The sequence below is a fragment of the Mesocricetus auratus genome, unplaced genomic scaffold (genome assembly GCF_017639785.1).
Source record: "Mesocricetus auratus isolate SY011 unplaced genomic scaffold, BCM_Maur_2.0 Super-Scaffold_100019, whole genome shotgun sequence".
NCBI classification, from domain to species: domain Eukaryota; kingdom Metazoa; phylum Chordata; class Mammalia; order Rodentia; family Cricetidae; genus Mesocricetus; species Mesocricetus auratus.
This window is the reverse complement of record NW_024429200.1, coordinates 39,035,015-39,061,172: the sequence shown is the minus strand read 5'-3', so window position 1 is coordinate 39,061,172 and position 26,158 is coordinate 39,035,015. Positions and strand designations below refer to the sequence as shown.

The 26,158-nt window shown below is 37.7% G+C and overlaps 1 protein-coding gene across 2 annotated transcripts in view; it reads right to left on the bottom strand.

Moving 5' to 3' along the window:
• Sema3d (semaphorin 3D) overlaps positions 1-26,158 on the bottom strand; it is a 193,342-nt gene that overhangs the window by 51,246 nt on the left and 115,938 nt on the right. For both annotated transcript variants that reach the window (XM_040728654.1, XM_005083585.4), the window contains 4 exons: positions 22,536-22,655; positions 16,563-16,656; positions 14,136-14,264; positions 2,606-2,748 (listed from right to left, as the gene is read on the bottom strand). In XM_040728654.1, the coding sequence (XP_040584588.1) occupies positions 2,606-2,748; positions 14,136-14,264; positions 16,563-16,656; positions 22,536-22,655 (486 nt within the window). The remainder of the gene's footprint in view (positions 1-2,605; positions 2,749-14,135; positions 14,265-16,562; positions 16,657-22,535; positions 22,656-26,158) is intronic.

Below are 26,158 nucleotides of genomic sequence, written 5' to 3'. Positions count from 1 at the left end.
ATTTCAAAAGTTGAATAACAAAAGAGGCAGAAAATTCTTAAACTGCCATAGGTTCCTCTTTGTGTCAAAGTATTGGTTAAATATGAGAGCAAACAATGGCAGCAAGAACAAAACCTTTGTGCTTCCAAATATGGACTGTGGGAAACATGTGCAAAAAAAGCAGGATGAAGGACGCTCAGGCTATTAGAACAAAGCCTGTTCAATCCAAAAGGCTTCCACTGGTTACTCTTAATTCTGGCTCCTATGACATCTTCCTTCTAGATCATATTCTTATAATTATCAAATTCAATCTTGTTTCATGATAAAGACATGGTTTTTTGTTATCACTTTATAAAAACAGTAGAAAAATAATATTAAGATATTTTCCAAGTAAGGGAAATACCCACAAAATAGAATAAAATGCAAAAAATATCAGAAGAATTGTTTTATGTTAAAGTAACATATAAAGTAAGAGTGAATATGAGTTGAATGTACTGTTATTAAATTGAAAAGAAAGCACTAAGAACTAGGCATCATGGATATTTGGCCACAGCTATAGTGAGTATTCTTAAGATGTCACCCTGTTAAAAGAACGATTAAGAGATGAGACACACTGAATAAAAAGTCTCTGATTCATCACATCATTATTTGCTCTCATGATTTGATAGACTGATTAGATGACAGAATCTTACAGTGTAGCCTCAGAGGCTTTTTTGAGTTGGAAAGACTCATTTACTGCATTTTTTCTGCCTTTTTAGTTTTGCAGGAGTATTTTTCACGGCTAAAAAGAGCATCCCATAATTAATGCTTGGAACCCTGTCTATAGTTTTTATATATAAATTTACAACTGTGACAAGGGCTGACATATTCATCCACATTTATGATTCATTTACACCAAAATAAAACTTAATTTTGTTACAAAAAATTCAGTAAAATAAATTTTATCCATTAAGAAACAAACATTGAACTTCCTCACAAACAGAACACCTGTCATACACGTTTTTCAAAAAGACTCATGAAATGCATTTAGTGCTCGTAAACCCCTTCTGACATATTTAACATACTTCACTTATACTAAGTGTCAATCTACTGCATGGCTTTCAGGGTCATTATACTGTTGTTATAAGGCATGCTTCAGTACACTAACATACTAAGAGCACTCCAGGCATGGCCATTCAGCCTAGCAGGAGGCTTTGAAAAAAGACTGCAGAGTTTTGAACTCTGAGAGAATGAGGATATCTTTTAGAGAATCTGTCCCCTGTGGGGGGAAAAGGATCAGTGGGAGAGACAGCATTATTGGCTAGGATAAGAGGTAAAGAATGGTCTGGGCTCAAAAGTCGGCTTTATTCAAAAGACATATTGTCATTAGCAATTTCAAGTGTGGTGATGGTTTGTATTCCTGTCCCTGGAAGTGTTCAGAAGCCTGAGGGTACAGAATGAAACAAAAAGTGACAGGCTTATATGGAAGAAAATGAAAAGTTTGTTTAAGACCAAAGAAAGATTCCCGAAGAAGGTATTTATTAACTTAACAGCTCTTGCTCATAACTGATTTATGTCTCCTCAGGAAAATTCTTTCGGCAGAGGCAAATCCAGGAAGAATGCATACATTCAGACATCAAGAATTTGCCTCCAGTGCTGTCTCTAGTCTATAAAGTCCATAGGCAGTCAACTAAAAGCCCTGATGGAACAAAATGTAAATGTCTCAAGCAGTTAATGTGGTTAGTATAACTTACATAAAATGGCAATAATCACAACTAATTGGATATTTCATTAATATAACATTTTATATTTTAGTTATCTTTTCTTCATTTTTCTCTCAGAACTTACTCTAGATTAATGACATAGGAAGCATTTAATATAATAAGATATTACTGTATTTCAAACTCAGTTGTTCCAAACAAAAGACATGGTTGTTGCATATGTGGTGTGTATTTATAAAATTACAGAAATGATTTTGTTAGTGGTTAAGTTACTCTAGTGATTATTCAATTTTAACATGAGATTGTCTAATGTTACATGATAACATTTTCCCTCTGGGCATCAGGACAGTGAGCGGTCTTCCTGATGAGCAAAGGGGTCAGGACCGTGCTGGTAAAACCCACAAAGACAGCTGACTGGACAAGGGGTATCTCTGGAACCCCAGACTGATGGCTGAGAGGCCAACAGAGGACTGATCCAAACTCCATGAATGTAGTGTCAGTGAGAAGGCCTCAGAAATCTCTGGGACCTTGGGTAGTAGATTACTGTTCACCATGGCATACAAATGAACTTTAGAATCCCATTCCACATGAAGGGATGCTCTCTCATCCTGGAAACATGGGGAAGGGCCTAAGTCCTGCCCTGGATGAATTGACAGACTCTGGAGATCCCGCCAAGAGGGCTTCATCCTCCCTGGGAAAGATGTGGGTATTGGGCTAGTGATGGGGGTTGGGGGTGGGTCTGGGAGGGAGAAGCAGAGTGGGGTCTGGCATTGACATTTGAAGCATGCATGTTTCTAATTTAAATAAAAAATAAAAAATTACACATCTACAAAATGTGAACTCATCTTACAATTTTATCAATAATGGATGAAGACGGATTACTTCATGCATATAGATAGGGATCTTAAAAAATAAATGAATTTTACCTTACACACTCTCCCAACTCTTGAAAGAATGCTTCTGTCTGATGTACTGCCTTCCTGGGATGATTCCCGAAAGAAGAAATATATTTTATCATCATCTGGATTGTAGGTGTCTGGAATAGGGAATGTTCCAATAAATTTTGCTCCTGTTTGGGAAATAAACACCGTTATAAGTTAAAACAATAAAATAACCCAGCCAGAGTCATCTCTGGGACTTCAGTATATGAAACAACTAGCAAATGAGAGTCAAACTGAGAGTCAAATGTAGGAAACAAAATGTGCAGATAAACATGGTACAGTGTGGGCACTAGTATTAGCACAAAGAATGAATGAACAAGTACATGAGTAATTTCAGGAGTATGAAAGACAGTGAATGGGGTATATGACTGTCAGTAATTTCCACTAAATCAGTCACAGATCATGTAATCACAGGGATATATTCTAAAGAAATATATTGTTCAATGATTTCATCATAACTATGCAAATATGGTACATGAATATACTTGGCCAAGATGTCCCTAGGCAATGCAAACTAATGAGATTGCATTGTATATAGAGTATACGTGGTCTGTTGTTGACTAAATGAAGTGCAGAAGACTCACCTTGAAAGTCTTTTTCCTTCTAAAGATTGTATGATTTTGTGTCCTCTTTGTAATGAGACTACCTCTATGTAATAACCATGTGATTTTAACAAACTTAGGGAAACCTAACTGTCATTGCTTATGAAAGCTGTGATATTCTTTACTGTACTCTGTGAAATTCACCAGATGTGGGATGAAAATAACAAATACTGCCTATGTAGTTTTCAGCATATGCCCTAGAGATCCTCTTTCTGGGTTTATATTTTAAAGGTGATCTCAGGCAATTTTGTACACATGATCTTAGTCAAAAGTTCAAGACGTGAATTACAGGCCAGGGATTTTTTCACATAACATGAAGCTCCTAATGTTATTTGTCTAGTGGTATTGAATATTATCTAGTAGTGCCTGATGTTCAACAAATGTAAATTATAATTAACCCAGGTAGTACAAGCTTACAACATCAGGTATTCTGGAAGATCACAAGTATAAGGCATACACGGGGAGTTCAAGGTCTAACTCTTTGTAATTTAGTGAAATTCTCTCTCCAACATAGAAAACACACAAAGGACTGGAGATATCTCAGTGGTAGAGCAGATTTTTAATCTATTTAATTTATTTTAAATTTAAATTAGAAACAAGTTTGCTTCATATGTCAATCCCAGCTCCCTCTCCCTTCCCTCCTCCTCTGTCCCCCTTCAACCCTGCCCCAACACCCCTCCCAATCCCGACTCCACTCTCTGAGGGTGAGGCCCTTCATGAGGGATCTCCAAAGTCTGTCATATCATCTGGGGCAGGGTCTAAGCCCTCTCCCATGTGTCCAGGCTGAGACAGCATCCCTCCACGTGGAATGGGCTCCCAAAGTCCACCTGGATGCTGATGTATTGCCTGAGGCCCCAAAGAATGTTGAGACCTCCTCACTGATACCAACTTTCAGGGGGTCTAGATCAGTACCATGCTTGCCTCTCAACTATCAGTCTGGGGTCTATGAGCTCCCCTTATTTACATCAGCTGTTTCTGTGGGTTTCACCCTCCTAGTCTTAACCCCTTTGCTCATCATTCCTCCCTCTCTGCAACTGGGTTCCAGAAGTTCAGTTCAGTGTTTAGCTGTGGGTGGCTGAAGGATAGAGCAGATTTAAACATGCATTAAGTCTGGGTCCCATCATCAGCACCACAAAATCACAATGCAAGGAAAGGATCAATGTGATTTTATGAGGATGCAGGTTGTAAGGCTTATATTGTCAGGATTATGAGAACAATGACTGTGAAACCTAAGCATATTATGTACTAGCAGTAATGACATCAAATTATTCCAGTTAACAAATCCTGTCTTCCCTGCCCTAGAAAGGTATCCCTCACATACGGCCAGTGACCAAGTATTTGCAGCCCAAAAGGTAATACCCCTTTGCACCTCTTCCAAGTCAGATAAAATTTCTAATACCTGGTTTAGAAAGAATTGGGCAGTTCCAGTTGTTTCGTTTAACTGTAAGTCAGCCTGATAATAAGTCTGTAAAAAACAAAATACACACACACACACACACTCATGCTCACATACTCACATGTAGAAGCACATTGCACACACACATCTGTATATCAAGTAATGGGTAGCTCTCTTATCAGCCTAATCTTTCCTAACCAATCCTTTGTCTCCTGTCCAAGTTTTGTGTCCTGAGAAAAGAGAAGAGAGAAATGCCTGCACAAACTTCTCTTTACTCCTCATTATTTGCCAGTGAACTCTTATATTCTTCACAGTGCAGCTTTGATCAAGACCCAGAATATCACGTGAAAGTTATTTTTAGAAAAGCACACAAGTTAATGCTGGATAGGATATGGAGAAAGGGGAACACTTCTCTACTGCTGGTGGGAGTGCCAACTCATACAGTCACTTTGGACATCAGTATGGAGATTCCTCTGGAAAATAGGAATCAGTCTACCATAAGATCCATCAATTCCACTCTTAGGCATATAACCAAAGGATGCACATATATACAGAGGAAGACTGATCTCTATGAGTTCGAGGTCAGCCTGGTCTACTGGGGGAGTTTCAGGACAGTCAAGTTGTTACACAGAGAAACGCTTTTTCAAAAAAAAAAGTTGGTGGGGAGCATCAATGTGGAAAATGATGGCATTCCTATAAACACAGAACTGGGGATTGATGACATTCCATAGAATGCTTTAACGGTCTCTAATGCAATGCTGCCAAACTAGATAAAAATCTCCAGTTTATTTAGAGACATGAACACTAAAAGAAAACAACCCTTTATGAGATGTTTTTAATTATCTGGGTTCACAAGTAACTAACATGGATATGGCCACTCTGTAGATGGAGACAGAGAATATCTAGACCTATTAATAGTCCATGGCCAATGATGAAGATGTATGACCGAATGAGAGAGAGAACAAGGATTGAATAAATACTTAGTACTTAGGGTGAGCTCAAAGAGGCTAAGACAAATTATTTAGAAATCATTGGAGCATGATTGGCCCTTGTTGTTTAGATAAATACAGGATCTTAAAACAGAATTAGAGGGAACATAATATATAGTAGGACTGAAATGGAAAGCAGTAATCTCTTGAAATGTTACTATATTTTTTGGATCTATGAAACTGACATGAGCTTATTTCTTAATTTTAATTATCATTCTATTTCATTGTATTCTATTCTACTTTCTTATGTGCACGGGTGTTTTGCTAGCATGTCTATCTGTGTATCATTTACATGCATGCTGCACACAGAGATCAGAAAATGGCCTTGCATCACCTGGAACTGAAGTTATCTTTGATTGTAAACTACTTATTGTTCTCCTGCTAGGGTTTGAACACAGATCCTTTGGAAGAGCAGACAATTATCTTTATTGCTGTGCTCATTGCTGTAGCTCATTGACACAATTTATAATGAAAACTTAAAATCATGAGATATTTATACAGTTGTATAAAATTCACATTCTTGCCAGGTATGGTGGCATCATCTTTAATGCCTGTAATTAGTTATGGGATGTTGACAGTGGGGGTGGGAGAAGCAGGAGGATTTCTGCGAGTATGGGCCCAACTTGGATTATATAGGGAGTTTCAGGACAGACAGAGCTGCATAGTGAGACCCTGTGTCAAATCTAACCAAAACAAAAAAACAAAACAAAACAAAAAACCTAACCACGCAACGAACCACACAAACAAACAACAAAACCTGATAATTTACAATCCTTTCTGTAGAAAGATAATGAAGACTTCATCGTTTAAAACAGAAAATACCAAATAAAATGAAAACAAACTGAAAGGAGGAAATTGTGTATAAAATATCCTTCAAGCTGGGCATGGTTACTCAAACCTGTAGCAACAGTACTTTGAATGATGTTACAGGAGGACTGCTGTGAGTTCAAGACAATCTTAGCTCACATAGTAAGTGTAGGCAAGTGTGGCCTATAGAATAAGTCCCTATAGCAAAAAAAATAATTAATTTATTGATTTTATAAAATTTTTGTAGAGGAGCAGACAGGAAGGGGAAGAATGATTACCTAAAATGATTTGAGTCAGTTGATTGTTTATTTACAGAAACAAACTATGTAAAGAAGATTAGAACACAGAAGTTCTGAAGAAAGTACAGACCTCTAGGCAAAGGCACAGTGTAGAGATTTCATTAGGTCCAAGATAAATGATAAATGGGTGTTTATTGGGTAATCTTTACACAGATGATAATAAAGAACCATTGGAGCGCTTCTCTGCCCTTCCTATCAGATCGGCAAAACCAAGTCTCACAGGCAAACCATGACTACAATATGGGGCATGTTGAGGCTGTGCTGAAGGCATGCACAGGGCAACCTTTTCGAAAATGAAAACCAACATGTAGCTGCTTCCAGAGAGCACCCCCAGAAATGAGCAGCAAGTAAAGTGTAATAGCAGCCCATATTTCAGGAATTCGTATGACACCAATGGAAGCGATTATCAGAGCATTGCAAGCACTGAGCCTTATCTGAGAGGTAACATATAGCATGCAACATACATGACTTGGTGCTATTCAGTCGTTGTTGATTTTTATTGAGTTCTTAAATGTGGTTCTTTTATGAGTCTTGGAAGAAAATTGTTTTTGAAGGGAATGGTGGGAAAGTCTAAGCCAAATGTTTATTATATGAAGAAATCTAATTACAGAAAAGAAGAGTTAGTATCAAGTAGTACTCTGTTCTGTGATTTAAACAATAAACATGCTTGCAAGCTAAAAATAAATGCAAGTTTTGAGAACAAGGCATTGCTTTCTTGTAGATTACACTGAGGCTCTGTCTTATAGCACTATTGTTAGCATTTTATTATAGAAGTTCTTTCCTGATTTCCAGCCAAATTTGAATAAAAATAACTATCATTTAATTATTGCATGGTTGTTGAACTCAACAATTTAAAATCATTGCTATAGACACCTGGGCTTTATTATAGAACGACCCCCTCTTCTGGAACTTAAAACATATGTCCTAATAGGGACAGAGTTCGAAACTGTGTGTTTTCACAACTGAAATTCTAGCATGACACCACAAGGTACTGCCAACTGAAGACGACAAAAATTCATCATAGAGAACACAATATTTTTCTTTCTCCCACAAGCCTCTTTTTCACAGGATCATCACACCTACTGTAGTACTTAATTGCCAGTGATTTTCTAATTGCCTCTTATTTCTTCTTATATCTTCTTCCAGTTGCCTTAACTTCTTCTTTCATGTGGGAGAATTTACAGACAACAGAGAGTCTCAACAGAAACTTTAAATTAAAGCCCCCTCTAATATGGTAGAAATGAAAATTTAAACCAAATTTTACCAGCTACTCCCAAAAATACAAAAACAAATGAATCCAATGTTCATTACTTGTTTTCATTTTCTTAGTGGTGACATTCTTTGTTCCATCCTGAGTTTCTAACAAAAGCTCAACCCCATTTGAGCAACCACCCTGTCTTGTCACTGTGTCCCTGCCTCTGTAGTTAAAGATTATAATGTATTTAATGCTTTTGTTGAGGGAATGAGGTCAGCTTGGACTTTGCCTTGAATTGCCAAAGGGGTTTTAGTTCTGTTATTCTGTATTCTGATAGATCAATTAAGAGGGAACCTTCAAACTCAAGGAAGAACTCAGCTCTGAGGAGTCATACTTCTTTTTTATTTTATTTATGTATTTATGTATTTATTTATGTATTTATGTATTTATTTATTTATTTTGGTTTTTCGTGACAGGGTTTCTATGTATTGTTTTGGAGCCTGTCCTGGAGCTCACTCTGTTGACCAGGCTGGCCTTTATCTCACAGAGATCTGCCTGTCTCTGCCTCCCAAGTGCTGTGATTAAAGGCGTTCACCAACAACTCCCAGCCTGGAGTCATACTTCTTGAGTCACCAAAGAGAGCTGTGTGGTCCTACAGAGTCTTATCAGGGGAGAGGTAGCTGTTCCCATTCTGGCTGCTGACAAGTGGGGCACAGGACACTACATGGTGTACCTTTAAGGACTTTGAATTCCCTAGTGGTCCAGAAGCTAAAGTATACAGAAAAAAATTCATAATCATAATGTTAAAATAATATATATACATATATATAATCAATTAAATACAAAATGAATATTACATTTCCTTTTAATATTTTACTTAATCTACATGTTGTATTAGGTTTAGAAGAATTTAGCATGTCGCATGCACATAAAACAATTGGAATTTGAACTGACAATAGAAGCAAGCCCTGCAAGCAAATGTAGGTCACAAGAAGTAAATGATGCCGCCAGCATCTGGGGAGGCAGAGGCAGGTGGATCTCTGTGAATTTGAGACCAGCCTGGTCTACAACAGCTAGTTCCAGGACAGCCTCCAAAGACACAGAAAACCCTGTCTTGAAAAAAAAACAAAAAACAAAAACCAAACAAACAAAAAAACCAAAGAAGTAAATGATACACAGATGTAATGACATGTACAGAAGGGGAAGTCATCTACATGATAATTGATTATCCATCACTTTTTCCAACCCATTAAAGCCTTGTGAACCTCAGCAGCAAGTTTCTTATCAATATACAATGCAAATAATGAAGAAAATTCATAAATACATTGCAATGTGTAATTGTAGGATATTATACATGTGTTAATAAGCAACAATAATTTAAATCAGACATATCTATATATTACTGTACCGAATGAAACTTTTATATCTTTACCCTTCAAAATGATGTTGTCCTCCAGCTGATATGGCCACTGAATTGCTGATAAACGGTTAGAAAAAAATAAGGAGGCAAATTTATTAGTGCCAGGAATTGAGTCTAGACTACTGTGTATGGAGAAGGATGTACTACTTCTGCGGCTCATGCCCAGCTCTGTTTGCGTTTTGTAAGTGCTACTTTAAACTTAAATCTTTCTTGGTGGTCAGTGTTTATCATACTTGGTGCCTGAATCTTAGACAGAGAAGCCCATGTCTCTACCCATTCTGTGCCAGATCCAGAGTTAATTCAGAAACGGTTTTCATTCTCATAACTACTACAAAAAGGCAGTCAATGTCCCACTCCATCTCAATTTGTGAAGGATAAGGTTTAAAAAATAGATTCTAAATCAACATCCATTCCCATCAGTTAGAACAGTTCATCTGTGTTCTGATCTTTAAAACTCTTAACTCAGCCAGAAAAAAATCTCACTAGCTTTTGTCTTTGGGCCATGTTCTGAACGTGAGTACAAAATGGCCATTTCTCATGATACAGAATAGAAATGCTCTCTGACAAAGCCAATATTTTGCCTTCATTCATCAGTTCACTCCTCATCATGGGAATGTTACATAGTTTCTATAATTTCTTCCTTTGCTCTGACCTTATTTTCATGGACCAAGGAGTACTGAATGGGTTTCTAGAAACAGTGGGCCACTTTCACTCTGTTTTCCCTCCCTCCGCAAATGTCTGACCTGCTGCTCACACTTACACAGTTCTGCTCAGACTGCCGAGGCCTCCCCCACTTCTGAGATAAACACATTTTCTCTGTCAGTTTCCACATTTGCTAGCAGATCCACATCCTTGGTTTGCTTTAGCCCCATATGGAGCATTACATGGGGCCAGAATACGAAGACCATGCCTGTATCGTCAAGACTGTATCACATACCCTGGAAACAGGTGAGCATTCAGAGCTGGACAGATGTATTTTAGCTTCCACTGTACTTTAACTTTCTACTTAAGTATCTAAGTATCTGGCTTCTAGTAATGCCCTGAAAGTAACAAGCAAATAGTAATTTTATCAAGATAGTGTCATTAAACAGAATTACACTGTCGAGGTGCCCAAGATCATGTCTACCATGTATGTTACATTAAAAAAAATGTAAAGAGAGAGATGAAAGTGAGGAAAATTAGCAAACAATCAAATGGGGGCAATAAAATCTCTATGAGGCAATGAGGATTCTGGAGGCTGGTGACTATAGGAAGAGCAAGGTCAACGGTAGCTTTGAAGGAATTGGAGGTGCTTCTTGATGATTAGACAGAGTAGCTGAAGGGGAGGAAGGGATCAAAGACAAATATAAGGTAAACAGGTGGAGGAAGCTCAGAGAACTCACATAACATCAGGAAACTGGCACTGAGGGGCAGCTCAACTGCAAAGCAATATATCAAAAACTTACTCACAGACTTTTAGATGAACTAAAGGGAAAGGCCATTAAAGAACCAAATCCCAGAGTGAGTATGATGGCCACTTTGTGTTGTAGTCTTAGTGGGATGAATTATCACCATGCACAAAAGCCTGTCTGTGAGAGTTTTACAGATTTGGGTAACTGAAGTGGAACAATCCATTTAAAAGTGAGTGACCTCATTCCTTGGACTACTCTCCAAGACGCAATAAAATGGAACAAAGGAGCCAACAACAGCATTCATCTCTTGATGCTTCCTGACTGCAGATGCAGTGTGAGCAACAGCCTCAAGTTCCCGATGCCATCACTGACCTACAGGTGTGCATGACTCCTTTGAACTGTGAGACCCAAGAAACTCTTCCTTCCTTACATTACTTTTGTAGGGTGTTTTGTTGTAGCACTAACAAAATTAGTTAATACAGAAAACTAGTTGTATGATGCCTCGGTTTGATATTATTTTTCTATAAAACAATAATGTCTAATATAAGAATGGAATTCAAACTTATAAATATTTTAATGCCACTTTGTTGGGGAAGTCCTTTGTCAATAAAGCACTGTTGAGCCAATAGGAATCTAGATAGGTGGGACTACGAGTCCAGGAGGATTCTGGGAAGGAGAAACACAAGAGAGTCGACATGTAACGCCATGGGGTAGGAAGCCTGGAACTATTCTCCGGTAAAAACATACTTAGATTAACAATTATAGGGTAATTACTTAAGTCAGAGCTAGCCAGTAAGAAACAAGCAAGGCCAACAGCTTCATAATTAATATAGCCTCCCGTGTGTTTATTTGGGACTATTGCGGCTCTAGAACCAGGCTGACGAGAAGGCTCCTCTCAAGGAAAAAGCCTCTCTTTACACCACTTAAAGGAGACTAATTGAGTCACAGTTCCAGGAAACAGCATATATTACAGTGGAGATCACCAAGCAGGGTAAGCTCAATGGAAAAAAAGAGAAAGAAGGAAAAAGTAGTGAATAGTTTAAATGTTGAAGAGCCATGGGGAAACGTACAGAACGTATAGGCCTTCTGTCCTTCCTCCTACTTCTTTCTCCTACTTTCAGCAATAATGACACCTGTGGTGGTAAGCTTACACACCAGCATGTGGATAAGTGATAATCAAGACTGAAGAGTACATACTTGTGTTCAAAAATAAAACAGACTTGTTTGTGTATTTTTGTGGGTATATAAGTTGACACAGTTGAAGAATGCGATAATGACTGAAGTGTCTGAAAACCATATCTTTTTGGTCACTTTGATTATTAACCAGTAAATATTGTCTAGATTGACTTTATTCATGAGTGTTAACTTTCCGAATTATTAATAATTTAGCTAAATTTGTTCCACTGAAAAGTCTACCATGCATCTCTTCTACTATCCCCACCGCTTTATCTCTTTGGTTTCTGCCTTAAATGAAGCCTAAGTGCTTTGGAATTACTTTGTCACAAACGAATATCGCCCCTCCTACATATTCTTTGCAGCAGATTTTCATGGCCTCCTAACTATTGCTACATTTTTTCTGTTTCCTCTCACTCATTTGTATTCATTCTCACCATGGTCTTCTTCACCTATCTGTAATACTGCCTTTTGTTCTTCAGTGTATTGCTGAATAATGTTGAAAGAAACACACATACACACTTCCCCTGATTAAAGAGAAAATTATCAATAACTTTGCTCAAATTCATGAGAATGATTCACCTCCGTGTTCACTACCTGACACTCCATGCTTAGCACACATTCCTTGTCCCCGGGGTCAACCACCTTCTTCTGCCTATACCTAGGTCTGTTGGATGGAATAGCACTCTGTGCGCAAAAGACTTCGAAGTTGTTTATTGAGGGAAGTGCCAGGCCATTGGAAAGGTGTCCATTTTGTATTTCTATTCAAATAGCAATAAAAATAGCATTCCAGACAAATAAAAATTGCATACATAGACTTTCATTATGGACATGTTATGATGAAGAATGACAAGACTTTCTCCTGACAGACTCTCTGAGGATATTTGCCATTTCTGAATAGAATGATACAATTTTACCCCTTTTTTTTCTTCCGAGATAGAGTTTCTCTGTGGCTTTGGAGGCAGTTCTGGAACTAGCTCTTGTAGACTAGGCTGGTCTCGAACTCACAGAGATCCACCTTCCTCTCCCTCCCAAGTGTTGGGATTAAAGGCATGCATCACCATGCTCTGGCGTTTACCCTTTGTTTTTTAACCCTGAGAATATTTATCTAAGCAGGTGTCAAAGAGGCAGTCCATGAAGTTGCTCTCAAATCAAGTAATTCCAAAACCCATTAACTTTTAGGAGGATTTTCTTTTTTGGCTACTTTGGAAATCACTTTACTATGTAAACAAACTGATTTACAGGTTTTGAGGAAAGGAATGTTTTAAAAGCATCTTTTCTTTTGTTTATGTTGTCACTGTTCAAAAGTCACTCAGAGATAGGAAGATAGTGGAAGCCTCTCTTGTTCTCCTCTGCTAACTTCACTAATTTTGGTGTCAGTGGTAAATGCGATCTGACTGTTGAAATGAAATTGTGTGTTATTTCTCCCAGTAAATTGAATAAAGTAAGACAGTGGGTGAAATAGTATTAATCATTGAAGTAACCGCATAAATTCTTTAGGGATTTTTTCCTGCTTTTAAAACCACAAATGCCACATAAAATTTAAATACAATAATACTTCAGCAAAACAATATCATGATCAGTATTTTAAAATCTTGCAGTGCTATTTCAAAACCCAAACATAAATTTTAGCAGCAGAAGCAAGCATTAAGCTATTAAATTTATGTATGATAGCACATGATAAGAAATGGAGCATGCTAACTACTTTGATCTATATATAGTGTGTTATTAGAACATATAGCATTTTACATGATAATTAGAATGCAACAAAGAAGTTAGCATTGCTGTATATTTACTTTCCATTAGGCTAATAAGCTTGGTAATTAAAACATAGAACTGAGGTTGCCCATACAAAGCCCAGCTCTGCTGTGAGACTGTGATCAAATCACTCAAGTCATCACATCTACACTTTACTCATCTTTAAAAATAAAGTGTTAAAGTGATAATGTCTCAAATGTCATTGTGAACTTTTACAAAGTAACACACTTATTATAGCGCAAAGAGTGCCAAAGATGTAGCACACAATAAATATCAGCTATACACACACACACACACACACACACACACACACACACACACACATTTTTCTGGAGATTTGTCTAATTCAATGTGAAATCCTTTCAAATGTATTTTTAAATGTTGTAAAATCTCAACTCTCCCCAAGCACATCTGAATGCATAATAATAAGCTCCTTAGTTTTCTTACAGCAAAGACAAAATAAACAGAAGAGAAACATCACTAACCATTGAGCCAGTAGTGTTCGGAAATATCAGTTCTGATGTAATGGGGGTCGTGTGTCAGCCCAAGGGACCTGGTGAAGGCAGTGTCTTTGCCAAGGAAATCAGAAGCTGTTCCAGAGTAGAGGTACTCATCTGCAAGGAGCAAAGCAAACAGCACAGCTAAGGTGACAGAAGGAGAGGTCCTTACAACTCCCAGCATGTGGACTGCTTAACACTAGAACGTGTGCTTCATACACACATATTTTTTCCCGTTTTGAAGAATTAGCTTAGGTGGAGAAGTAACCCAATTAACTGAGGCTAGAAAGCAGGATTTCCTAAAGGCCAAGAATTCTGATTTCACCTCATCAACTTTTTTTGGATATACTCTTCTTTGACATTTATCTGCAGTAAGCAGTGGGAAATCGCAACTAGGAGTTTGATTTCGTAGCAACTGTCACAATACTGAAAATTAAATGTTAAATGAGAACGGATGGCTCAATTAGTATTTTACTTAACCGACACAACCTCAGTGACCACAGCTTCTCTTTGTCCAGCCCCTGCTGAAAAGGAGGTTTCAACACTGACGTCATTCCTTGTAATTATAACATGTTGCATTCCTTGAGATGACCATGTCTGCAAAGCGCTGATAAACAAGGGGAAGATTGTGCTCTTGCTGCATCCTAAACTTTTGGTCCTATACCAAATGAAGTGAAGGCTTCATCGAGGAGAGAAGGAGGAATAATAGAGACTAGAGGAAGAGAGGGGAGAGGAGAAAGGAGAGAGTGGGAGCTGGAATCGGGGAGAAGCTGCAGAAAGTGAGGAGGAGGAGAGAGCAGAGGCAGAAACACAGGAGTAGAAGAAGAAAGAGCAGGAGTCTAGGGAAAGAGACAAGGAGGGGCAAATGTGAACTGGTTTGGGAGCAATGTCCTCTGTTGTACTGCTTGTCAGAGCACTGGGGAGCAGTCAGGAAGGAGGCTGTCCCTGCAGCATGATATGTGGTACTTTGGAGAGCTAAAACCCTGCTACTTCAAGAGACTTCCACAGGAAGCTTCTTTGGGTTACACTCAAAAACATAAAGTCAAATTGGCTAATCTGCATAGATCATTCAAACTTCTTACATAACTATGTAGTGGACAAAAACAATATCTTCATTGAAGTGTAAGTTATTTTTGGAAGCATGATCTTCAAAAGACTGTATGTGAAATGATGGAACCCTGTGACATAAGGTTGGTGCAGGTAGCATGCCATCTCCACCATTGAAAGACACCTTGCTAATATATCAGATACATGCCAATTTTTACTGAGTTAAAACCTTAAAACACAGAGGAACAAGTGATAACATCAATAAAAAGCTTAAGAGGAAACTAAATGAAAAGGAAGCCTTTGAAATTTATTAGACTGTATGTCAATGAGTTGTCAGACAACGTGTGTTTTAGCCATAATTCTGATCTCAGTATCCAGGATTAAAAGCTGTCATGTTTATTTTTAGAGTTATACAGGGATTTCTAGGCAGGGTCATCCACATCCTTATGATTTTTGTTTCATTTTTATTAATGGTGCCTTTATATTGTTTAACAGATGAAAATCATCCACGGCATCTACTGAGAAGAAACAAACATGGTGTGTATAATTTCAAAACACACACTCATATCAAAGCAAAGTTCCTGGTTCTCACTATGTGGAAATTAAAATGTCATGATGCTTCCCTTTTATCATCTAGTCAAATATTTAATAGATGAGTTAAATAAGAAAAGACTAGAGTCATGAACCAACCAGAAAAAAAAAAGCTTACTTATAATGTTCATGACTCCAAGACCCTGTTGATGCTCTTCAGGTCACAACACAGCACTACCTTCTTTCAGCCAGACAGCCTCTTCTATGAGAATTTAAGATAAATACAAAGCCAGATGGGGCTACAGGTGTGAGGAGAGAGAGAGAGAGAGAGAGAGAGAGAGAGAGAGAGAGAGAGAGAGAGAGAGAGAGAGAGAGAGAGAGAGAGAGAGAAACCTCTCAGATTTCCATTAACAGAAATATGGGAGAAAAGATGCTTTGGTGTTATATAACTGTATTTTGTATCTTGCTTCATTGTTCATTCATTTCCCTACTTAAGTGTTTCTATATGTGACACCCTTCCTGAGTAAAGAAAAGTCAAAGCTGAGTATTAGCAAAATCCCAGGTAAGTAGAAGGTTTTTTGGAACAAAGAAGAATGATATTTGTCTTAGAGTGAGTTCAGTCAGACATTTGTTTAAAAAGCCTCTGTGCAGACATGAAGGAATGCTGTCACCTCATTCACTCCACGGATGATGATGTTCATATAGAGAGACTGGCACCGACATGTGGGGAAGGGCTAATCCAAAATTATCCTCAATTCAGTTAGAAAATGTGGTTTAGTCTACAGAGGCCTTTTCCAAAAGTCACTTAGACTTAAGACTTGTTTGCCCTGGTCTTACCTGTCATTACTGAAGCAAAAGGCTGCTGAGGATCAAAGGGACATTTCAGCCTGCCAGACTCCAAGCTGTGCATGTCTAGTTTAAATATGAGTTCCTGTGGTAAGAAACACAGTGACATTTTTAAATGTATCACAGTCAGCAAGAACAGAGCAGATAAGAATTGGTTCCCATTCATTAACTGGATAAACATGAACCAAGCACACAGCACAGGCATCATGCTGGGATTTAACTCTTTAGGCACCATTGAATCTTGAAAGACTCCATGCTGAATTTTGTTTCCTCTTTCCAAAGAGGTTCAATAAGCGTTCAGGTTGAAGCAACATTTTACTCAAAATGCATTCGTCAGGACCACTGTCAGTACAAATACAACACAAATTACCAGTATTTTCAAAGATTGCACTTTGTCCTTCATGTATTGTTTATGTATGTATCTGTTTTAGCATGCGTGTGCACATATTCCTGAAGATGCTTGCTTGTGTAATCATAAATGTAGAGGTCAGACATTATGTCACATGTCTTCCTTAGTTGTGTTGTTAGTTTTGGGGACAGGGTTTCACACTGAACCTGGAGCTAACCAATTTGGCTAATGTGGCTGGCCAGCAAGCTCAGGGACTATAGGTCTCCATATTGTCAGTGCTGGGTTTACAGATGTATGCAACATTTGTGTGAATGTAGGTCTAGGGACCAGAGTTTAGGTCTGCATGCTCTCACAACAAGAACTTCACCAACTGAGATGTACTCCCAGCACAAGTTCAATAATTTACTTAGGCTAATAAAACTAGAATTTCTCTCACTATTTAAATGTCCCTATCTTGTTTGAGACAGAGTGTGGGTCATGAGCTTCCGAGCATATTCTTGTCTCTACTTCTGATCGTCCAGCAGGAAGCACAGAGATTACAGAGCTTTATGAGGCTGTACGTGAACTAAATTTGCTTTCTGATATGGTGGTGCATACCTGTGAGACTGGTACCTTATAAGCAGAGGCAAGAAAATCAGAAGATCTGGGCTGTCTTTCCATACAAAGAATTTCATACTATTCTGTCTCAGGAACAAAATAAAAATACCTCGTCTAGATCTAAAAAGCAAAAATCCAAGAATTTGCTATGTAATATTTGCATTTCTGGCATGATAATCATTATTTGTGAGAGTAAGCACCGGATTCTCTAAGACCAGTGACTTTTAAAAATGCTTAATAACATACAAGTGTCTGCAAATAAGCAGTGCATTTTCAGAGATATTGACAAATGTGAGGGGAAAAAGTTGTGTTGTAATATTTTCACTATTATGAAAACACTGCACATGGAAGACACATAGTTATTTTGGCAGAAGCATTATTTTTGTAATAGTGGCCACAGACAAAATGACATTGGCAGTCTTTTGATATTCAGAGGAAAATCATCTTACATAGAACTTTCCAAGAATAATACGCATGAATAATGAATAATGAACACAGCCTCTTGATCTCCAGTGCCTTATAACAATGACAACACCACCTTCCAGCAGCTAGAGAGACAACTCAGTCAATGTCATCGGAAGAGAAACCCACACTACAGGCATAACAGATTACTCTTACATCACGAAAGAGCCATACACTGGTATTACACCGAAAGCAAGTAGTGAAGCGGAAAGGACAGAAGACACCTGGTTAATTTCTGAATTACGTTGTCACCGTTTTTGTGGTCTTTTCCTCTTTTGGACAAGGCTAATAGTAACTATTGTCTCACTAAAAAAAATAGTAGCAGCAATTGAAATGAGGCTGGTTAGCAATTGGTATTCCATAAATTAAAAGAGACATGTTTTAATGCAAATAATGATTCCTAATAGTTGAAAAGGGCATTAGTGAGCAAACAGGCACTTGCTCATATTATCTACTAAATTCTCACCCCAAATTTGCTATGTAACTACATTAATAAATCCAGCTTTGCATATGGAACTGTCAGAGCAGAAGGGTATGTACTTGACTCAGGGTCATACAACTATGGCTAGTAACAAATACATTCTCAGGAGTTTAGCCTCATGGATTTAAAATTGTACTGTTTGTGTAGTCTTAATGTGATGGTGTGACATGATCAGACATGAAAGCCTTTAATTTATTTAGGGTCGCCAAAGGAAAAAATGATGGTGGGCTCTAGCAGCAGAAAAAGACCCAAGAAGAATGCATTAGGATCCCCAACAGTGACTAGGGAGTGACAGAGAGTAGGGGTTTGGGAGAGTGGGGGGTGGGGGGTCTGTATGTTGTGGCTGTCACATGTTACCAACCACTAACAGCATACTATTTGCTACTGGCTAAACAAACCTGTGGACTCTAAGGCATCAAATGGGATACTGGAAAGGGAAACAGAATTTTGACCCCATGTGTGTGTTTGTTTGCGTGTGTGTGTGTGTGTGTGTGTGTGTGTGTGTGCTCGTGCGCCCATGCGTGGATCCCTAGAAAAATATTACTAGATAAACTGACAATTGCATAGACTTTTCTTTTTAAATACAACACTATGAAATTGCAAAGAGAAGCCCCAGTCTTTGCATTTATGGGAATTGCAGACAAGAAATTTTCCTGTAAAATCTTGGAGAAGGACACAGCAAGAGCGCAAGTTTTTCCCTTCCCAATCAGCTCCAGGGAAAGTAAATGAAATTAACTGATGATTTAATGTGTTTCCCAAGACAGCATGGTTCACATGAGACTCTAAGTTTCTAAACTGCATTTTGTAGGATACACTTCACATAATCCCTTTAGTTTAATTAATTCCTAAAATGTACCTCTTTGAACTGCACATGTAGAAATGTTGTTATGTGCTGTTAGGTGACTCAGTGGTCAAGATGGCTCAGTGTCACAAATGTTGCAAAGCTGACAGGAGTGCCATCCTCAGTTCTACCATTATGGAAAGACACAGTCCTTTCCCTTAAAGCTGATATTTGACCTCCACACATGCTCCATAGCACAAAAATGGTGCATGTGCACTCACGCATGCACAAGCACACATGTGTGCGAGCAAGTGCGCGCACACACACACACACACACACACACACACACCTTAAAATGTAATAAAAGATAAAAAAAACTGTGAGGGAAGAAAACTGATAAGAGGTTTGAAGGAAAAGTTTAATTAATTACCATGTGAAACACAGTGACTATCAACTTATGCCCCACTTGAATACTGAGCTGTTCAGCCCTAGAAGGGCAACTCTATTTCCAATTCTTTTTCTTTCTTTCTTTCCTTGGTTTAAAATCGAAGCTGGTCTTATCTCGTCCACACTGACTCTTTGATGCCATGTCCTCTGACTCTACTACTTCTACCCCCCAACTACTGGAATTATATGTGTACACCAACATGCTTGGCAAAAGCAGTTATTAGATTCAAACATTCTGAAAGTTATAGAACATCAATGTAATTTTATGTACTATATATATTATGATATCATATGTATGCACATATATAATTTATATTAAAATAAAAATCATAGCTTTTATTTTACTTTATGTTTATTATTATTTATTTATTTATTTTTTGGTTTTTCAGGACAGGTTTTCTCTCTGTTGTTTGGAGGCTGTCCTGGAACTTGCTCTGTAGACCAGGCTGGACTCGAATAGCTTTTATTTTTAAGAAAAGCCCTGACATGACATTATGAGACAAGAAACTTCAACTGTTGAGTTCATTTTCTGTTGGCATCTACTGCTGGGCATGAGGCATATCGTTAAGGCTGGGGGGGATGATGGGGAGGTGCTGGAGGAGGGGAGGGAGAGGGAACTGGGATTGATATGTAAAACAAGCTATTTAAAATTAAAATAAAAAAAGAGTATTTGTTTTCCCACTTAATGCTCTCATTGGGACAAACACACTGCCTGGCTGACTACAGTAGGTGGCTTGCTCCACCCCTTTGCATACACTGTTCCCTCTTCTCATTCTCTTTCCAAGTAATTTTATCTATTTGAATCTGAAAGGGCCTGTAAACTTCTAGAAATAAAAAATGTCTTCAAATTAGCATTGCTATACTAAAACCACAGAGCCAGATCAGCTGAAAGTGTCAAGTCTCACTATCCCTGTGCTCCCATAATTCCCTTATTACAAAAACTTGTAAATTTGACGTCCTGACCTTCTTGACAAGTCCCAAGCTAAGTAATTAGCTACATCGAAATTCCCTTTTAGGGAGCTTGACTTTAAGAGTTAGAGGATACTGTTTGCTTCCTGGGCAGGTTGTGAATTTGGCTTTTAGCCTCAGGCCTAAATACATACGCAAGCTGTGGGGTGCTCAAGTAATTATACCTTGTGCTACTGTTATATATTGCCATTCATCATAGCCAGGCAGGACAGCATTACATCAGCAACAAAGAATGATGGATTCAGTTGCCAAATCTCTGAGCTGTTCAGAATTTATCTATCGGGGTTGCATTATTTTTAAGCAGTTGAGTCAAGGTTGGTTAGATGAGTCTGGCAGAGAGGAAATTCTGTCTGGCCACAGTCTAAGGTCTGATCTCCACATGCATCCATTAAATTAGCATAAAAACCTTTTCATAAGCCCAGGAAAAGACTGCAAATATGTATGGTTCTACACAGGAAATACATGCATAAACATGAGGACAATGCTTGCAAAGAACCAGTATATAGGGTACACAGCTAAAGCTCATCTGGTCATGCTGGTTTTGGACAGACACTGCTTGGTTGAGCTCATTACTTCATTGTTTATGATACACCAACAAAATTATTTTTACTACCCTATTTATTATGGATTATAGTGGTAGTAACCTCAGTGTTTGTGAAATTTCAAAGCCAAAATGCATGCAATGTGCATAGCAATCTATGACACAGAGAACTTGGAAATTTCATTTTAATTAAAATTCTGAAATCTAATCCACTACCAGATGCCCCATAGTTTGCCTAGGCCTCCTAATGAACACCCACATGCAGTGAGTATGGATCAGTCCTATGCTGGCTTCCCAGTTATCAGTCTGGGGTCCATGAGCTCCCTATTGTTCAGGATAGCTGATTCCATGGGTTTCTCTAGCCTGGTATTGACTCCTGTGCTCTGGTAGTGGATCAGTATTTATTCCTAGTATAGGAATGGACTTTGGGATCCAATTCCACATAGAGGGATACTCTTTCAATCTAGACACACTGGAGAGGACCTAGGCCCTGCTCTAAATGATGTGACAGACTTGGGACATCCACAATAGAAGCCCTCACCCTCCCTGGGGAGCAGAAAGGGGATGGGATAGGGGGTCAGTAGGGGGCAAGGGAGGAGGGAAGGGAAAGGGAACTGGGATTGACATGTAAAACAAGCTTGGTTTTAGTTTCAATAAAAAAGAAAAAAAAAGACAAGTAAAGAAAGAATATATGCATGCTGCCATTTTAATAAAATAAGTAACCTGAAAAAATCAGAAAAAAATTCTGAAATCTGCATGTTCCTCCTTTATTAGAAATGCTCATTGACATCTGTAATAAGTTAATCTTTACTAATACACCATTTACATCTATCCCATGAGTTTAACTCAGAGAAACCAATTATTTCAGTGTGAGTATGTACATAATGTCAAGGAGACAATAGAAGTTGTAGTTAGCTACAGTTCACTGTTGTTAACACATATATCAGTTAACACATATCAAGAACAAAATGAAATTATTAATAATATATAATGTCATTTTAAGATCAAATATGTAAAATGTGTTTATAAAGCATTATAAATTGTAAACATATATGTCAATGAGTGTATATACAAATATCATTAAAAGAATAATGAAGGCATATGCAGAGTCCATAAAAACAGTTGTTTATAATAGTTTACATGGTAAATTTTATGTCTCCATTTAGAAGTGGTTTTACTAGAAAACTCTTATTTGATAAGTAAAATGTATTAATGTGTACTCTATGAAATGTTTAGAAACATGAATTCTTATATAACTCATAAGATATGTTTACTCAAACTTGTACATTTTGTGGTATAGGTATTATAGTAAATTGTATTTTCTAATGTTTCATTACCTCCTTGTTGGCTCCAAGATCAATATATCCACATAGTGGATGAAATGCTCCAGTTCCACACACATAAGCATGAGTCTTATTATAGGGTTGAAGAACTCGGATGAAATTTGCACATTCTGTCTATTGGGTATAAAAATGAAAAGTATTAGCATATGATTAAAAGACAATCCTTCATTTTCTTTGTTTTGAGAATGCATTAATTATCTAAAATAAGTAAATATAGAAAGATTTATTTAAAAGGCTTGAACAGTTGACTTAAAAAATGAAAAACACATACAGAAATTGTGGGAAAAGAGTGATTTTAAAACTTCTTGAAATTATACTTTTGCAGCTAGTTAAAGCGTAGTACAGAAAGCTCTACAGTTGTATTCAGTGAGGCCCAGAGAATGAATATATGCAGAATGGGAAAGACAAAATTTATCACAGAACACGAAAACTCTCTTACTCTGAGGTGAACACATAGCCCAGCCCCTGGAGGTCTTACTGTCTACTATTCAAACTGTCCAGAGTACACCAAGTAAAACACTGGACTCATGTATGCTTCCTACATCTGCATTCCCACCGTGGAGTCCCTTTACTTCTAGAAAATGAAAGTCTTACAAACAGATTACTTCATGCTGGCTCTTTCCTCAACCACATTTTCTTCCAGCAAACTATTGAAGACTTACATTCTTATTTTTGCACATGCTTATACCTAAAATATTCTTTACATTTTTAATATTTTTAGTATTGTTTTATAATTGATTTTCTAGCATATGGCAATTCTTATAAAGAACAATTTAGAATATTCATTCAGGTCATCATAGATTAAATTACGTTACTTACTGTAAGTGAATCTATCTCTGCAAAATTGTTGGAAGCAACTTTTCTTTAATTTAAGAGTGGTAATGTCACAGTATAGCCAAAACCAGCCAGGAATTCAATAAGGCTACCCTTAAGTTCAGAGTAGGCCCCAGCCAGTCGTGGACTACCAAGTTCTGGAATTAGAACTGCAAAATACCATGCCTAGGTGGAAACACTTTCTCAAGCATGGCTGCATGATTCATTACCCCACAGATCCATAGAATTTTTCACATACACTCTAAACACTTATCCTGTACTCAAGGCAGGCAAATGATGATCAATTGAAAAGTAAGAATTTAGGAAAAGCCCAATTTTCCCATTCCTTACTTGCCAGGGATCTCACCAATAAAGCATGGTCACTCTTGGGCAATGGGAGGTCCTGATGACAGAGAATGTTCCCAGAACCCACATTTCATGACTCACACTGATAAAGTGCCTCAGTATAAAACAAGATTCAGACAAAGATTTCAGATTGCCTTTCTCTTCCTCAACTCCTTCATCCCAGAAAAGATAGTTTCTCCTGTTTTTGGCAAACAATTTTCTGCAGGAGAGACACATAAACTTAAGGCTGCAACAATTTCTGTGGGAGAGAGGCGCCTTTTGTTTTCTGTACTAATATATCCTGTGCCACTTCTTGAAGGTCAGAATTCCATGTCTCTCTGTCTCTACATTTCCACAGACATCAATAACCCCCTGTAACTCCAGCTCCAGGTGGTCTGACACCCTCTTCTCACTGCCATAGGAAATTGCACACACACAGCACATACAGAAATGCAGAAACACACACACACACACATAAAACAAAAATGAATAAATCTTAAATACATAAGGAAAAATTGGGCAGTTGTGGTTTGTACCGGACATGGCAGTACTAGAACAACTAACTCAGAAGGATGGATTCAGAAAGAAAATATAGTAATGGTTTTAAACGATGGAGACAAAGTAATAGGAGAAAAGCCAATGGAAAAAAGTGTAAAATCATTTGTGATCACGACAAAAAAAAATTTAACCATGGCATCTGGTTAAGAAGGGAGTTTTATGTATTCCCAGCCTTTATTCTGTTTCTGAAGATTTATCATGTTACTTTGATCTTTTGTTTTGCACCAGCAATGGTACAGAGGCAGGAGGTGAAAGTTGTAATTTTAGAATAAGGCAGCATTTACTCACTGCCAGTTATTTAAACACTTTACCAAATGGTTCATTTACCACATAGTGATAGAAATTAGATAGCAGTTTTGAAGGCTGTTAAAGAAATGCTTGCATAAATCAATAAAACAACTCCCCTTCCAGGTATACACTATAAAATCTGGATGATATGGATCTATTTGAGGCAGCACTGTTTAAAAAGACAAGTAGGGACCAGCATGAAGTTGAAGATGTGTGTGTGATGTTTTAATGATTACAGAACAAAAAAACCCAGAATCATATCTAGATTATTCCCTATCATTACCTTTTCTGGGAGTCATTTTAGGATTAACTTTCCGGCTACACTGACATGAAATACAACATAGTATGTGTAAGTCCGGGGTTACCTGCTACAGGTTAGGAAATGTCATTCCTGAAGTGTTGTGGGGGGTGTTGGCAGAGGGCAGTTCCCTAAGAGCTGCATTCATTGCCGAAGGGAAGGAAAGATGTAATTAGATCATAAAAAGATAAGATCTATGACTTTGCATTTTGCCTAGAGCAGACAATTAAACAAAAAAAAACACTTGCACTTTACAATGCCCTTTTAATTCATGTCTTTATGTTTTTAAATCTCAGAGATTATGTGCTGCTTTCTTTTTAAGCACAAAGTTTCAAAGTTTTTTTTAAGTGGCATGATCAATAATTAACTGGGTTTAATTCACTCAGTGACTTGCCAGGCTATTGATGGTGGCATGATTCTCTGGGGCATGAAGAAGGATAACTTTGAGAAGCAGCTTTTTAAACTTTCCCTGAACTGGCTAACTCATCATTTCACAATGGCAGCTGATGCACACAAATGATACTGTTTGGAAAAGCATTGGGTTTCTCCTGTTATTTTTATTCTTCTCATCTAACTCCCTTTCACTCAAACCACCCATCTCCTACTAGAAAGTGTGTATAGTCGTGTCTGAACAAGAAACAGCATCAAATTGTTACTATTAATTATTATTATTTTGTTATTGCTTTTCATTTATGTATAATGTACTGATATGAATAGCATTTCTGTGGTCACAGTGCATGTGCTCTGGTCAGAGGCCAGATCATGAATCTGTTCTATTCTTTCATCATGGGGAGTTGGGAGACTGAATTTAGTCCTCCTTTCAGCTTGTCACAAATTACTTTACACACTGGACCAATTCATCAATCCAATGGGAACTTCCTAATTCAAGTAATATGATAACTTTTAACATTTTGTGCTTCATATGCATCCATCTACATAAGAGTGAGATAAACATAACAGCAAATTAACACATACATAAGAGACCATTAATGAAAAAGTAAAATATTGTTTTCTACACAGGTAACTAAACAGATGGCAACAAACCAGACTTTTGACATCCAAATCAAATGCAGCACAACTTAATGTGCACGTAGTGTGAACACTATGATTGCTCACAAAAGCTAAACTGAGTCATTTGTATGAGCTATGGGAAGACACTCATGACTGAGAAGTCCTTGATGTGTTTAGCTTTGTTTTGGCAATGCTGTGTACTGAACCCAAAGTTAGAAGGGAGTTGAGCATGATAAATAAATGTTGTGCACTGAGTATTTCCCCCATACATAAAGTGTGGTTTTATCTTTCCATGTATTTTGCA